Below are 17,704 nucleotides of genomic sequence, written 5' to 3' on the forward strand. Positions count from 1 at the left end.
CTAAGTTAATTTCAAAATGTAGCTACATTACGGGGTGGTCGTTAATGGTGATGAATGCACATGAATCAGACAGATGATCACAGAGCTGTCCAGTCACCCAAGATAGGAAAAGCTAGAGAGAGGGGAGCACTGTCACTGGTGAGCAAGAGTTCCTTGCCATCACTTCCCTAGCTGAATGCTCTTCAATTACAGAAGTGAACTCTTCACTCCTTCATGGCAACACATTAAGTTCTGTGTCTTTTTAGCCACTTCTTGATCTTTTAAATCCTATTTCTTTCACAAACGCTTGTCTGAAAATCCAGTTGTCTTAGACTTCTCTAAGCTTAAGAGTATTAAATTATTTCTTTCACTGTCCTCTAATGACTTTCTTTAATGTTAAATTTTTATTTCCGGTCCACTCTGGAAGAATAAGGGATTATACCTTTACCAGGTCAGAATCCTTCTTCTACCACTTGACTCTCCACAAGATAGGCTTTGTCGCAGAGCCAGGTTCCGCTGGTTTAGCTATCTAGACTTAAACCTCCTTGTGAACGTAACTAGCATTAAACCATCTCTATGCAGTCCATTATCCGATTACCAGAGTTCTTCTCAGAAACACAGACTGTAGCACAGGTTCCCTTAACAAAAAAAGCTTAGAGGCTTCCACTGTGTACTTAACATAGTTTAAACTTCAGTCGGTTTAGCAGTGTAGACACTGTTATTCAAGCCAGCAGTCTCAGCATCGCCTGTGAGATTGTCTGACATACAAATTCATAGGCCCCACTCTGACGCACTAAATCAGAGTATGTTGGAGTGGGGACCAAAGATTTGTGGGGACCACAAGTGGGGACCAAGTTCTTCCAGTGAGTCTTAACACATTAGAATTTAAGACCTAGTGATACATAAGAAAAGCTAGCAGTCAAGTGTACTTACAAACTGTTCTCACATCATATCAGATGCTCTTGTCCCTCAAATATGACAAACACCACTCCATTTATGCACCATTTATTCAAGAACATTAAACAAACCAAATACATTCATCTCTTTAAGCACTTCCAGTCTACTGCTTATAGTAGTGCTTCTATATCTTCTTTCCTGTGCTCCTCCTACACTAAAGTCCACCCCCTGAATCTTATACTTAAATACCATTTGCATCAGGAAAGCTTCCATTATCAGCATTAAGTCAGAATTAAAGATATAAACCATGATATTTTGCCTGTACCTTTACATATCACCTCATTCATTTCAGAGCTGCCGCATGCCCTCCATAGTATCCATAACTAATTTGATGGCAAATAATCTCCTGTCTGCCCCCCATCCAATGTTTCTAATATATAAGAGATTCCTTAATAAGTGAAAGATGAAACACAATATCCATGAATCTCATAAAACATTTAAGAAAATTATAATGCAGTAAATTATTAATAGTATAGAAATTATTAGCTGCAAAAAGATGATTTTTATTTTATAAGCATATTTTAATTGACATTTTCTTTTTTTTTTTTTTTTCAACGTTTATTTATTTTTGGGACAGAGAGAGACAGAGCATGAACGGGGGAGGGGCAGAGAGAGAGGGAGACACAGAATCGGAAACAGGCTCCAGGCTCTGAGCCATCAGCCCAGAGCCCGACGCGGGGCTCGAACTCACAGACCGCGAGATCGTGACCTGGCTGAAGTCGGATGCTTAACCGACTGCGCCACCCAGGCGCCCCTAATTGACATTTTCTATATATAAAGTGTCAATTACATCCCTAAAATGTATGATACATAGAGTTAATTTCTAAAAAGATTTTAAATGACCCAAGAAAAATATATTTACCTGCTGGAACCCTAAGTAATCTTGTATAGTAGAAGAAGCATAAAAGACCAAAGCATCTGTAGTGACAACCAGCACGAAGCCATTCAGAGCCTACAAAGAAAAAGATTAGTAATTAGAAAAAGATTCTAAAATTAGTAATGTGACTAAATAACAATATGGTCACTCATAAATAATGAGGTTGCTTAAGACTGTTACTTTATTGCTGAAAATTTTTCTCTTTTAAATGGCTAAAATCACACCTCATAAACACAGATACACTGTATACTGTGGGATGAGTGGAATCTATTCATACCTTTTGATTTAGGTAAGGAAAAGCTTACAGCTAAATTTAATGCTCAGTCACAGTAACTTCAGTAAAATTGGTTTTGTCTTCCTCATGCTTCAGGTATTGCTTTAAATATACTGTATATTTTTACTGTACATGGTTTTTAAATTGTATAAACATGTATTGTAATTTATCACATTGCTTTTTAGAGAAAGATAGTCTGTAAAGATGCTTATTATTTTCTGAAGAGAAATTTGATAGAACATCTTTGCACAGACCATTCACACATTGAAGCAATTTGAAATCTGAATACTCCCAAAGCATTAAAACAATTTAAAAACTTTTATTGGCAATATAATCACATATATGGACTGCACATAAAATACACATAATATACATGGAATACAAATATACACTTTAATTACTAATATATTCAAGTTTAAAGCTGTCATTTTATATAAGACAAATGTCCATCTAATTACTAATATAGTCAAGCTTAAAGCTATCATTTTATATGTGCTATTTCTATTATTTCCATCTATATTATACTTCTTTTTCTTTCAATTTTACCTGCTTTTGGCCAATTTTTATTTTTATTATTCCCTTTGCTCCCCTACTTTCAGCTTAGAAATTTATATTCTTTTCTATTCTTTCAATCATTACTCAAGTCCACTGTTAATATTTCTATACTCTTGGATAAAAGAAAGAGTATTTATTTGGATCACTTTAAACATTTATGGTTATCACATATTTTATCTCTATAAGCCTTCACTGTTTCCTGCTTCAGTTCAGCTCAGCAGAGTTCAGTGTGTTCTTTGCTATTTTATCATGGCTAAACCCTTCTGAGACTCTCCTCTTCTTCATGTAAAAGGAGAAATGGTGTGGTTTAGTGAGAACCATACAGTTTGGAGTCAGATTTGAACTGGATTGCTTTCCCAGTCTCTTATTATCTCCGTGGCTTTGGTTATTTATGCCTTCAAATTTTAGTGTCATCATTTGAAAAACAGGCAATTTGGCTAAGAGCCTATTTCATCTTAGCGCCTGGCACAGAGTCGGCACTCAATTAACATAAGGCACCATTACTATAAGGTTGTGGAAATGAGCAAATATTTACATGACCATGCTTTGTGAACTGTTGAGGTATATAATGACAACAATTAGCTAATTCAACACTTAATCAATGATGACAAACTGAAGAGGACAGCTATCAAGTACTGGAACTAGAGAATTACCAAGACATTGCCACTGTGCTTAGAATGCTAGCAAAGTCAGGGAAGTATCTAACTTAATTATTAGATACAGTAGATGAACAGCAGCTGTCTTCCTTTTCACTCTAATTTTTTCATCTTCAAGATTCTTGATCTCTAATATACGCCTGCAAAACTGACTGCTAAGACAATAAACAGCATCTACTATTTAACAGCCACTTTTCTAAACATTTTTGTTTATTCGTCAACATTCCATTGAGGTAGGTGCCATATTCCAGTATTGCAATCAGGTAAACGAGGTGAACTGCAAAACAACTTGCCGAAGGTCACAGAGCGAAGCTGAGCCAGGAAACAACCAGCCTTGCTCAATGAAGCCTGTCTACGTACCTATCATGGTCTGCCTCCTCTAGGAGTATTGCTCGCCAGCTGTGGCAGGACTGTTACACTTTTAATCCCAACTGGGCTCTAAAGTTCTTGATTTCAGAGATTATGGCTACAATGCCTGGTGATTTCCCCAGAAGGAATGGGGCTGGCACCCACCGGGAACTTAAATATTTACTCATTAACACCCTACAAATTATTCTTAAATTTCAGTTGGCAGTAATAATAGATATACCGTTTTTGTATTTTTTCCTTCCAAAAATATCTTCTTTTTAGATAGGAGTATCCACTTATCATATGCATTTTATTTTGTAGAGTGTCCTGCTTTCTCAAACAGCGAAATGAATTTAGTACTTTCCAATGAGCTCATTATGCCAGAAGACACAAAGATAATTTAAGTTATAATATCACACTCTCTTAGACGGTGAATTGTCAGAAATAAAAAACCTTTAAAAAGAATATATGCATCCTGATTTTATGTATATCTCAAATGATCTTAAATACTATATGGAAAAAAGTTATTATACTGAAAGAGTCAATAAAAATATGGTAATTACATATTAATGAAAGAAATTATCATTCTTTAGACTTACAAAAATTTGCCCTACCTATCTGAAAGTCATGTTGAGGTTCACTTACTATTTAACGTAAGACAAATAAACTGCAATCAGTAGTGTTAATTATTGTTTCAATGGCTCTTAACAACAAAGCTGTTGATTATAATCAGCACCACAGTAAATAGCACCAGACAGAACGTGATGAAATAAATGAAAATAAATGTCTGAAATAAATAATGGCTAATGAGAAGATACAAAAAGTCATTTTTTTTTCACTTTTATTCCTGGTAAAACAGTAATAAATTTAAGCTAAGTTTAAAAGTAATTATTTAAAATTTTTGCTAATAAACTATTATGTAACATTTTCTTTATGTATCTCCTTAGTTAAAACAAAAGGAAGAGATTTCTCATTAAAAAGTTTCATGCCAGAGGGTATACTCTACCTCTGGAAACATTCTCTATGTCTGAGAGATAATTGGTTGATAATCACATGTTGAAAGTATAAAGTTAGATGCCATTATGGCAACTGTATATAATGAAGTATACCATTTTCACGTGTCTACATTTTTTTGGTCAGCTATTTCAGAAGAGATAACAGCCAAGCATGATACTAGCAAATCAGATAACGTGTGATGCTTCCAAATGGAAAATCTACTACTGATATGCAATATAATTCATAACAGATGCATTTATTTTAAAGACCTAAATGTTTTCAATTTTCAGATAATTAAAAAAATGAGACTAGTTTTTCATTAGTATTATTTTTATTCTTTGTCGTTGACATAGAATATGTTTACAATTTGCCTAAATATTCTATGAGGGAAAAAAAAATCATTGGCCCATAATTTAAACAGTTTTACCAAATGTTAAGCATTCCATATGTGATTATTTTCATTTGAAATAAAGGACTTCCTTATTACTTTACTACATAACCCATGGTGTGTGTTTAATCACATGAAGCAACAATTATTAGAATGTTTTCCTATAACCTGAAGAAGGAGTCTTTACGTTTCAAGCTATTATACACATAAACATCCTCAGCCAGGGACAGGTTGAGTACTCATGCTTGAATATATTGAATTTGTTTAACCTAATGGGTGCAAAACTTAATTTTCGTAATTACAAAATTATAATAAAAAATGTTATAAATTGTTGGGTTACACATAAGCATTTTCAGAAAGAATTAAGGGAGCTATCAAAAGTTGCGGCTACTTTCTGTTACAATGGCAAACTAAGTTCTTCACTCGGTTCGCTGGGTAGAATTGAAGATGATCACTTAATAGTAATAACATATCAAAGCACACATCCTCATTCTATCTTTTTTTAACAAAATAAATACCTGAGAATTTTAGCTGACAATCAAGCATCCTATCAATTCCAAGAAATAGAGTAAAAAAAAAGAAAATTAAATTAAAATATGTTCACAGACAAATCTAGAAACTAAGTTCTAAAACAAAAATTAGGACTTACAGCTGTTAAGAAAATCTGTAGCATGTTGATAAGACATACCCCATAGCTAAGAGTTAAGAACATAGTGAAAAATAAAATTCAGGTAAGAACATTTTTGAACTGTTAAGTAAATACAATTAACTGCTTTAATGAAGCTATAGTCCTGAAGGGGTACATATAAATTCGGTGTCTTAAATGAGAACCTTTAAAATAATGTAGGAGTTTTGCTATTTAAAGAAATACAATAGGGAAACTGATAGGTAGACTTCTAATCTACTCGATACCATTACACTTTTTCATATAGTAGCATTATACCACTGTTGCAGTCCCAGTAAACGTGGCATGAAGCACCCTGGGTGAGTTCTAAGTAAAGGGGAGTAACTGAAAGACTGATCAATTAGTCTTCCATTTACAATGTTTTTTATTAGGAGAAGCTATATTTACTAAAATTCACCTGTAGGGGCGCCTGGGTGGCGCAGTTGGTTAAGCGTCCGACTTCAGCCAGGTCACGATCTCGCGGTCTGTGAGTTCGAGCCCCGCATCAGGCTCTGGGCTGATGGCTCGGAGCCTGGAGCCTGTTTCCAATTCTGTGTCTCCCTCTCTCTCTGCCCCTCCCCCATTCATGCTCTGTCTCTCTCTGTCCCAAAAATAAATAAATGTTGGAAAAAAAAAATTAAAAAAAAAAAATAAAATTCACCTGTAATAAGAATTCTCCTTCTTGCAGACTCAGGCCTTCTCTGAATTTTGTTCTACAGTTTTCCTGAATTCCATTTCTGTCAGCTGGGGAGGCCTGTAATGCAACTGTGGAGAAAAGGAAAAAGCAACGATAGAGTGAGCGATTTCAAAGGGCTATAATGGAAAAGTCTCTATATACCTAACAAAGACACAATTTGAAATACCGGTGTCTACTGCTACTATAACAACTAAGCAAATATTCCTTTGTCAATGAACGGTTTCCAAGTCAATGGACAGATTGCTAAAAATTATTAATTACAAATAAATAATTTATTTAAATTAATAGAAACAACTTCTGATGAGCTCATTATGATTTCTGGCACATAACTTAAGAGTTTTAAAGACCTGCATGGTACCTCTATAACTACGCCTCCCATTTCTCTTTACTCATGAAAATAAATGATTTTCATACTAATATACACTTATCTAAACAGTGAACTAGTAGTGGTGAGGAGAAAGAATCAACCATATGCTTTATTAAGAAATATATTTCCATCAAGTTTAGAATCTTCTTGTCTAACTTTTGGGTGAAAAAGGGATTAGTATTGTTAGCAGAGTCTTGCTAAATTTATAAATCAACTCATGGAGAATTAACATCGTTGTGATTTTGAATCATTCTATCCAAGAACATGCATTTTCTTCCTTTTGTTCATATCTGCATTTTTTTGTCTCACTAGAATATTTTAAAGTTTCCACAAAAAAAGATTTGTACATTTTTATGTTTATTCCTATGTATTCCATCCTGTAAAATGCCTTCCCCTTCCTAACTGCTTGTGGATTATGGATTGAAGGGGAAGTCTGTTGCCATGGTGGGATGCTTACTTCTGGAGGTAGCATTTTATAATGCTCTCTCTCCTCCCCTCCCATCTCTCTTCTTCATAGTGTGTGTGTGTGTGTGTGTGTGTGTGTGTGTGTGTGTGTGTAGCTTAGGAGGCACGACAGCTGAGGGTACTAATAAAGCTGCTATGTTCTTAGAATTTTTCCAAGCACTCTCAAATATTATCTCATTTAACAGTAGTATCTGGCAGAATTAAGTTCAAATCTTAGCTTTGCCATTTATTAAAATGTGTAGGGTCTTTGAGCCTCTGTCCTAATATGTGAACTGGTAATCAAAACCAAACAAACAAAAAAACAATTTTGCAGGGTTATTGTGAAGAGTAATGAGAATATATGTGAAGTTCCTGGCATTCAGCAGCTCAATAGTAATTTAATAAATGGTAAATTATTAGCAGTGTTTCCCAGATCCTATAGATTATCTTGTTATAATATGCAACCTTTTAGATACAATTACAATACAGTATTTCCATTTTTCTGATCTATTTTTAACCTTCAATGTCAAATAAGAGAAATCATTAAGTGAAACTGACTTTGACATTCCTTTTAAGACTCATTTCATTAGATTTTTATTGCACCAAAGATAATCTGGCTTGGCAAAAAACAAGATTTACTAATAACCAGATTTTCTCTCCAGTTGAGCAAAGCCTCACATATAAAACATTTTCACGCTGAAGTATATTTTCTGGTAAATCAGTGCATGTGTCACACTGGAATCTTATGCCAAGTTCTTGCTTTTGCAGAACTTGAAACATACCACTTTGAAAGAAGAGGCCAAAAGTTTGGCCTCTGAATGTAACAATTTCAAGAGGCCAAAGAACATATTTCCTTGGGCCAAAAAAATAGGTTGAGGTACACAAATTGATCTAACAGTTAATCAAGACCAAAGGAAATGGTTAATCTTTCTCAATGTAAGTAGAAGAGAAAAAGGCTTTTTCTCCTTTCCTGTTCTGTTGCTGCTTGCTTTCTAATGGTCAAATTTGACTGAGTGCATTAAAACCTCACAATGTCAGCGTTAACTATACTCTCACTTTTCCAAAAGCTCCAGTGCAAGGCACCATTTAAGAGTTACACCAGGGGTGCCTGGGTGGCTCAGTGGGTTGAGCGTCTGACTTCGGCTCAGGTCATGATCTCACCATTTGTGAGTTCAAGCCCCACATCAGGCTCTGTGCTGACAGCTTGGAGCCTGGAGCTTGCTTGGGATTCTGTGTCTCCCTCTCTGTCTCCCTCTCTGTCTGCCCCTCCCCCACTTGTGCTCTGTGTCTCTCTCTCTCAAAGGTAAATAAACATTAAAAAAAAAAAAAAAAGAGTTACACCAAATGTCAGTAAGTTTACTGTTAACTTCCGAGCGGTGCTAGTGCTGGGTCATAGGGTAGATCTATTATTCATTTTTTGAGGAACCTCCACACTGTTTTCCAGAGTGGCTGCACCAGTTTGCATTGTCACCAACAGCGCAAGAGGGTTCCCAGCAATAACACTGCTAGGAATTTAGCCAAGAGATACAGGAGTGCTGATGCATAGGGGCACTTGTACCCCAATGTTTATAGCAGCACTTTCAACAACAGCCAAATTATGGAAAGAGCCTGAATGTCCATCAACTGATGAATGGATAAAGAAATTGTGGGTTATATACACAATGGAATACTACGTGGCAATGAAAAAGAATGAAATATGGCCTTTTGTAGCAACGTAGATTGAACTGGAGAATGTTATGCTAAGTGAAATAAGTCATACAGAGAAAGACAGATACCATATGTTTTCACTCTTATGTGGATCCTGAGAAACTTAACAGAAGACCATGGGGGAGGGGAAGGGAAAAAAAAAAAAGTTAGAGAGGGAGGGAGCCAAAATATAAGAGACTGTTAAAAACTGAGAACAAACTGAGGGTTGATGGGGGTGGGAGGGAGGGGAGGGTAGGTGATGGGCATTGAAGAGGGCACCTGTTGGGATGAGCAACGGGTGTTGTATGGAAAGCAATTTGACAATAAATTTCATATTAAAGAAAAAAAGGTTTACTGTTAAAAAGAAAACAACAAAACCAAAACCTACACATTGCAAAAAGCAAAGTATGTAATTATAAAAATGGACAGATATTACTAGTGTCAAATTTTAAAATGTCTAAATTATCAGGAATCTCTTAAAATTAATTTTCAATTAAAACAACTGGTGTCAGTTCCAACCAGAGCTACTGGACCACTGACACTATTCAACTCAGAACAAGTTACAATTTGTTTCTGGCTTTGTATTAGGGATATTAGCCGATGTAATTAGAAATCAGACTCTGTCCTTAGCTGGGAATAGAAGTTATAGAAATAAAGAACTAAGAATGTCAGAAATGATTAAGTAGCAAAATGGGATTTAATTAAAGTTTTACAGGATCTTGGAAGAAAAAAGAAAACAAACCCTTTTTAAACAACAGGGCTTACAATTCTAAATGTTGGAAGGTTTATGTTTAATACGTATAACTGCTTAAGTAGGAAAAGTGACAACTACATATTAGGGAAGGATCACTGGAGAGTTCTTCCAAAGATATTTCTGTTGCTCTTAGGTTTAAGGTTAATAACTAGTTAATAACTAGTTAATAAGGCTAATAAGGATTTAAATAAATACTGTGCAAAGATGAGTCCAGGAAAGATGCATTCCCTTCGCATTCTCGTTTTACAAATATACTAATGTGACTTTTTAGAGATCTTACTTTACGTCTGGGCCTCCAGTCCCAAACTATGCCCCTCCATGAAGTTTGTCCTCTGTTTCCTGACCTCATACCTACCACCTCTCCCTTCTTAAAACTGCTTGAGCTACTTTAATACGAGTCATTTTCATGTATGCATTTCTCCCCTTGATTAGAAAGCCACAGAAGAGTGAGATGACTTGGGGTACTGGCACCAGTGTACTTCCTACCATAGAAGTGGCCTAAAATAATTTCCTTAGTAATAAGATGTGATACGTAACTGAGCACACACTGTATGCCAAGCAGTTTCCATACACTAGATCTTATCAGTCTTCCAAACAGTATCCTGGGAGATTGGTATTATTTTGTCCTTTCAATGAAACTGAGACTTAGAGAGGTTAGGAAACCGTCTCCAGGTCAGAGGGCTTAAAGCAGTGAAGTCTAGATCAAACGCAGGTAGCCTACTTGTGCAAGCTATTATTAACCACATGCTGGACCCCTCACCTACGCCAACCACCTTTGACCTTTAGTGTCTTCATCTTTAAGTGAGGACAAGGATACTTCTGGAGACAAATTCTTGTTAGGGCTAAAGTAAGATGTGGAGTACCTAAGTAATACCTAGAATAACAATTTACAGCCCAGGATTGAGATAATTGAGATAATGGGCTATATGTTGAGTTGATATACCCTCAAATCGTTATGAAAATCGACACTGAAAATGCACATCAGGGGGGCACCTAGGTGGTTCAGTCGGTTAAGCATCTGACTCTTGGTTTCAGCTCAGGTCATAATCTCGAGATTTCATGAGTTCAAGCCTCACGTCAGGCTCTGCACTGGCAGTATGGAGTCTGCTTAGGATTCTCTCTCTCCTTCTTTCTGCCCCTCCACCACTCACACTGTCTCTCAAAATAAATAAACTTAAAAAAATTTTTTTAATGCACACCAGAGATAACTGAGCATATTTTCATTTCTAAACAGGGAATATTAATGAATATCATCTATTAGGACTGCTATGATGCCTATACATTATAGATTTCAAAGCACTTCACAATGATGAATTGTTATAAAAGTTATATGAATAATCAGATGCATAGGACACTTACACATTACATCACTGGAATGAAATATACAATATTTCACAGAAACAAAATGTAGCATCTGAAAGTTAAGTCACAGCCAATTCTGTTACATGAGAAGCATTTGCTATAATAAACAGACACTTGTTAAAATCCTCTCCATCTGCAAAAATACACTTTCTAAAATATAAAGATGTGACTTTGAACAGTCTGAGGAATATTAAGATTTTATAGCATCAAAATATTTCACCTAATTCTTCATTGAGAAGTCACTGAAGCCATTATACAATAATTTAATCTAATGGATGAATGAATCTAGAGGTTAAATATCATCGGAGCATTATCAAATGGTCATTTAAACAAGTGATTCAAGTCTTAACTCCCATGTGTATTTAACCATATCCATTTCCTATATGACACCTTCCTTCCTTATACATCTAAGCTTGGATTTCCATTTCTCCTATAAAGTAAATATTTCCTCTTTGAAAGCATGCTCTGAAGTGTTCAACAGAGAAATTCATGAGGAAGAAATATTGCATATGGTAAATTATATTTTGTAGGCTACTGTATTTGTAATTAAACAGAAAGATGACATGGTAAGTATCTTGCCAGGAAAAAGCATAAGATTTTTAAATCTCTACTTATTGATTTAAATTCAATTTATTTAATAATTATTATTTTCCCTTTTATTACTTCTGGCAGAAAAAGGTAAATTCCATTTGCACACTGATATAAGAGAGAGCAAAGCTATCACTATAAAATTCAACCACATAAACTTCTATAAATTAGGAAGAGTTAAGTAATGCAGTAATTCTTAAATATAAACAAAACATTCCTAGTTTAGTCCAATATGGATAAGTATTTATAAATAATTTCCAAATAATATATTACCTGTACCTAAGGAGAGCTTCTTCTACATACTTTGGGGTAAAAGAAATATTTCAACTCTAAGTTTTTGTTTGTAAATGAAGTGTTCTTCTTTTGAGGGAAAGAAGGAAGAAACTGAAATTCCAGAAAACTATTCTACATGCTGAGTTCCTAGGACACAAAGACTAGGTCTATATAGTTTACACCATACTTTCCCCTATGATATTGACAGATTTTTTTTTCTACCTAGAAATTTCTAATCACCAAAGGCAGAAAAAAGGATATTCAGGTTTTGAAAATGCAAATGCATGCTTCTATCTTTAAGAATGAATGTAGGTTGCATGACTGGTAGTCTATCTTTTTAGCCAACCTAAAACACATTATTTTAAAGCCAAGTAAGTCCTTAAAAGTTAGACCTATTCCTGCTCTCAATTAAGTGGAAATTGACTAGATGTTATTTAACGTTTCCCCAGTTTTCCATTTAGTGATAATCAATTCTACTGTAACTGTGTTAGGGCCCTGAGGTCATGGAACCAACAAGAGCAGTTAGTTTACCTTTGTAGTGGGGAACGAGTTGCACTGAGCTTTCTACATATTCAAGACTGGAATTCAAACTGCATTCCAAGTAGCAGAATTTAACCAATTAAAGCAGTGATTCTCAAACGTTCATAGACAGTACAATTACTTATAAGGCTACGGCTATTAAAAGACACTGCGGGACCTCACCCTCTAAAATTTCTGATTTAGGAGATCGAGGATGGGGCCTTATAGTTTGCGTTGCTAACAAGTTCCCAAGTGATGCTGGGACCAGGTGCCACATTTTGAGAACCAGTGACTCTAGAAATTCACAAACTTTTAAATGTTCTGAATCTCATTCTCTTATTATTTTTTTAAAATTATTATTCCTCTGCTTAAAGAGTGCTTTCATTAATATGAATGTCTTCAGTAAATGACTCAATGCCACTTTTATAAAGATCAAAACAGAAGCACATAATTTAAGACTAAAATATAAAGCAGTAACAAAAAATTCTGTATATATACAAATACAGCAAGTAGCACATAGCCCACAGTGTATTCCTCACCAAAGCAAGCCATGTCACTTTTCCCTGAACAAAGTGTCTAGATTTCAGTGTGTGCCACTTCTGAAGAGGAAACAATATGGGGAAATAAATAATTACATATTATGCTTAAACACTAAAAAGTTTACTAGCAAATTTGTATCTCTAAATCAAAATATAAAATTAACTCAAGAGATTGTCAGAAAATATTAACGCCAGGTCTGAAAGGCCTCTATGCATATCCAACAATGACAACAAAATTGCCCATTAAAAGAACTAAAATATCAGTGTTCTGTAATTAATAATTATAATTTATATAAAATTTAAGTTGTAAAATTTACTTCATACAGCTCATACTTTTAGGATAAATCCACCACAAACTTAGCACATGAGGGAGGCAAACATTCTTATTGTCCATGCTGAGACGATGAAGGCTCTGGGCAACAGTGAGGTTAAAGGTCTTATCTAAGGCCAAAGGCTTAGCCTCTATGTCTCCTGCCTGCCAGTGCTTTTGTTCCGTGACAATCTGTCTCTGCCATCCTAAGATAAAGAGACAGGAGGCTGACTCCATAACAGAGAGACCAGACTTAATGACACTAGACACAATTAACACTCCAGTTGACAACAATATCTGTAAAAGTGACCATAAGAGGCACGCCACATCATATGAGAAAATTTAAGGCTAGAAGAAAGCAAAATAATTCAATACAATTTTAGGTTAGATTGATTCGAAGTGACTTGCTTGTTTCCCTTCCCAACCTCTACAGCAAGCACCTGAATGGCTTTCTGGCTTCTATGGACGGTCAGGGGCCAGAAATGATCTCCTGCAGTAATGTAATTTTTCTCTCTGGACTCTGATGTCATTTTAGTTTACACTTTCACGTGCAATTTTCTTTTGAGCCTCTAAGAACTTGAAATAGCAAAAGAAGGTATCTTTTTTTTTTTCATGGATATACATCTTCAAATTTACATCCAAGATAGTTAGTATATAATGCTGTAATGATTTCAGGAGTAGAATCCGGGGATTCGTCCCCTACATATAACATCCAGTATCCTCCTTAATGCTCCTCCCATTTTGCCCATCCCACCACCCACAACCTCTCCACCAACCCTCAGTTTGTTCTCTATATTTAAGTTTCTTATGTTTTGTCCCCCTCTGTTTTTATATTAATTTTGCTTCCCTTCCCTTATGTTCATCTGTTTTATATCTTAAATTCCGCATATGAGTGAAGTCATATGATATTTGTCTTTCTCTGACACTTCTCTAATCTCGCTTAGCATAATACACTCTAGTTCCATCCACCTTGTTGCAAAAGGCAAGATTTCATTCTTTTTGACTGCCAAGTAATACATCCAAATGAAGGCATCTTTAAGCAAAGTCTCACCTCAGCACAGTTTCATACTCTGTGTACACATAGATTTGCTCTCTCATCTCTGGTATTTCCTGTCTTATTCTATGTGCTCTCCTCTGGAATATTTTATTCACTTTCATGGTTTAAAATATTATTTCAACTGTATTATAATGATTCCAAAATCTAAATCACCAGCTATTGAACAAACAAGAATTTGAGCTATGGGGTGCCTGGGTGGCTCAGTCAGTTAAGTGTCTGACTTTGGCTCAGGTCATAACTTCACGGTTTGTGGGTTCGAGCCCTGCATCAGGCTCTGTGCTGACAGCTGGGAGCAGGGAGCCTGGAGCCTGCTTCGGATTCTGTGTCTCCCTCTCTCTCTGCCCCTCCTCCACTCGTGTTCTGTGTTTGTCTCTCAAAAATGAATGAACGTTAAAATTTTTTTTAAAAAATGGTTGATCAAAAAGTAGAAAAGCTGTAAAAGCATGATTTCAAAATACGACATAAATATGATTACTAACTAAAAATGATTAATGGTAATGTAACTATATTTCAGGCCTTAAAGCGATTAATTAATGTAACTATATCAGGCCTTAAAGCGATTAATTTTCTACTATACGTAAATACAATTTCTAAAACACTACAACAAGATGATGCTGTAGATTTGCATTAACCAGATCACACACACACACAAAAATCAAATTAACACACACAAAAAATATCTAATTAACTACAGACATTTAAAATCTTTATTTGGGGGAAAAAAGGAAAAATTGCAAGTTGGAGGGCTTTAATATTACCCCAATGGGTGTGCCCAGGTGCCTCAGTAGGTTATGCGTCTGACTTCAGCTCAGGTCAGGATCTCATGATTCGTGGGTTTGAGCCCCACATCCGGCTCTGTGCTGGCAGCTCGGAGCCTGGAGCCTGCTTCAGATTCTGTGTCTCCCTCTCTCTCTGCCCTTCCCCTGCTCATGTTCTGTCTCTCTCTCTCTCAAAAATAAAATAAACATTAAAAAAATTGTTTTTAATATTACCCCAATGGTAATCTTCCTAAAAAAAAAAAAAAAGCTAAACGCATCAATTTATGACCACCTGGACCTGCTCATGGCCAAGCAATTAAGGATCCTACAGACATATAACGCTAAGTATGATCAAAGAGAAAACCCATTTAAAAAGCAGTAAATTTACAAGAGGAAAAAAAGCAAAACAAATAAAAGATATAGCAAGTTCAGGTTCAGTCTGAATCTTTAATATGCACTTGTTGTCTTTTTTGAAAATACCTATCAAAGCAAATAAATACTCAGTGATGAAAGTATCCTATATAAAATATCATAAAATGTTAAATTTATTCACAGAATCTAATGAATCTTGTAAGTTACAATATCTGAAGAAAAGAGAAAGTATATTCCTTATCCAAAGAGATCATGTTATTAAATGTAAGAGCCAGGATTTAATACAACTTCAACTGGACTCAATAAAAATATTCTACTATTCCTTTTATTTGTCCCTGTTTCAGTTTACATCGATTAGATTATAGAAAGTCCATACTTTAAAATTTAAAAGAACCTTTACATTTTTTTTTTATTTTTTTTTTAACGTTTATTTATTTTTGGGGGGACAGAGAGAGACAGAGCATGAACGGGAGAGGGGCAGAGAGAGAGGGAGACACAGAATCAGAAACAGGGTCCAGGCTCTGAGCCACCAGCCCAGAGCCCGACGCGGGGCTCGAACTCACGGACCTCGAGATCGTGACCTGGCTGAAGTCGGACGCTTAACCGACTGCACCACCCAGGCGCCCCTTGAATCTTTACATTTTTAAATCTTTACATTTTATAGCTTTAATTATGTAGCTATCATGAATGTTATAATTAGTTTCACGTTTAGAATATGAATTCTGGAAAAAAATATATAGTTCAATTATAGTAAGGTAAATAACACCATACATAAGTGAAACTGAATCCTATATGATGATTTCAAACGTGCTCATCATTTACGCAAACAAACCTACCATAGAACTTTCTGGAATTAAGAAATCACATTTGCTGTGGTACCACATTGCTGAAACTTTTGCAAACTACTTGCTATACAGTAACTTCAAAATTATATAATGTAGATGAAATTAGCATACAAATCCCATGAATGAAAAGCACACATATAATAAAACCCTTAAACTTTATAAAATTTCAACCCCTGAAAGGGCTTTTTATTTAATTCATTTCTCTGCCTGTTCAAGCTCATTCTCTGCACATGTTTCTCAAGACAGTGTTCTGGGTTACTCAGACACCAAAACAGGATTGAAATCCAGAGAAACACAAAGCTCAAAATGAATAAACACAATAGCTCTCTTTTGAAAACCTAATGAACTGGAAATGAACTGTTAACTAAAGACAAAAGGAAGACCAAGAAAAGAGCACGGGCAATTTTTTAATTTAAAATAAAGTCAACAAAGATCCACATTCGACAATGAGGTTGACTAAATGTTAGATCACCACATCATGTAAGTTAACTATTGTTATCCTCCCCTCTTAGAGCATTTTTTAGACTTCATGAATTTAGAACATTCCACTATGTAAATAATACTATACTTTATAAACTGGTGATTATTTTAAGTACATGTAATGGTTCAGAATGATTTTCCCCTATGTAACTTAGTTTTTAAAATAACCAGAAACCACTCCCTATAATAGCTGCCTATGCAGGAGTTGGGAATTAGATCTCAGGTCCTCAAACTTGTCAGGCTTACTGAAACCTAGACAAAATCATCTCTTTCTTGTGTTTAAGTTTTCCTTTCCACAGGTTAAATTTACGTATCTCAATTATAAAGATGTCACAAAATATAACCCATGACATATATAATGGAGTATGTAAAAGACTTCACAGTTAATAATTATATTTTAATGGTGTAATATATACTATGAATATTTTATTGACATAATACTACATGCCACTGATCCGTACTATTGCCTCACTGAAAGAAAACTTTTCTGCCTTTTCTACCTCATTAGATACTTGTGCCTCAGCAGACATATGAATTGTAATTTTGGGAATGCTGTCCAAAAGTAAAGTAATTTAAATGCAACACTGACATAATAATGAATATTTTTAAAAAAGACAATGAAATCTAACTCAAATTTTTAGATGCTACAATTACTCTTACCAAGAATATGACATTACCATACTGATTCCAATCAGTCAACAAACCCAATGTCCACTGTTAGACGTGGAACTAATAGACACAATACAAGAGGAAACAAGCCTTTCCCTTAATACCACCCAATTTTAAAGGCTGGGTTATAACCACCCAAATCCTAGTCTCCCTGAATAAACTATTACTGGTCACAGTCAGTAAATTATTTAAACTTCTTAGATATTTTCCCTCTCAGAGGTAACATGATATTCGAGTTTAATACTCATTTTGTAACTTGGGTCTTCCTTTTATGCTCCTCTTTTCTTTTT

At 35.2% G+C, this 17,704-nt stretch overlaps 1 protein-coding gene across 2 annotated transcripts in view; it reads right to left on the reverse strand.

Annotated features, from left to right (window-relative positions):
* Positions 1 to 17,704, reverse strand: part of AHR (aryl hydrocarbon receptor) — a 53,497-nt gene that overhangs the window by 16,667 nt on the left and 19,126 nt on the right. For both annotated transcript variants that reach the window (XM_040472509.1, XM_040472508.1), the window contains exons 3-4: positions 6,356 to 6,459; positions 1,799 to 1,888 (exon numbers count right to left, since the gene is read on the reverse strand). In XM_040472509.1, coding sequence (XP_040328443.1) covers positions 1,799 to 1,888; positions 6,356 to 6,459 — 194 coding nt within the window. The remainder of the gene's footprint in view (positions 1 to 1,798; positions 1,889 to 6,355; positions 6,460 to 17,704) is intronic.

Source organism: Herpailurus yagouaroundi, unplaced genomic scaffold (genome assembly GCF_014898765.1).
Source record: "Herpailurus yagouaroundi ecotype Mexico unplaced genomic scaffold, PumYag 100, whole genome shotgun sequence".
Taxonomy (NCBI): Eukaryota; Metazoa; Chordata; class Mammalia; order Carnivora; family Felidae; genus Herpailurus; species Herpailurus yagouaroundi.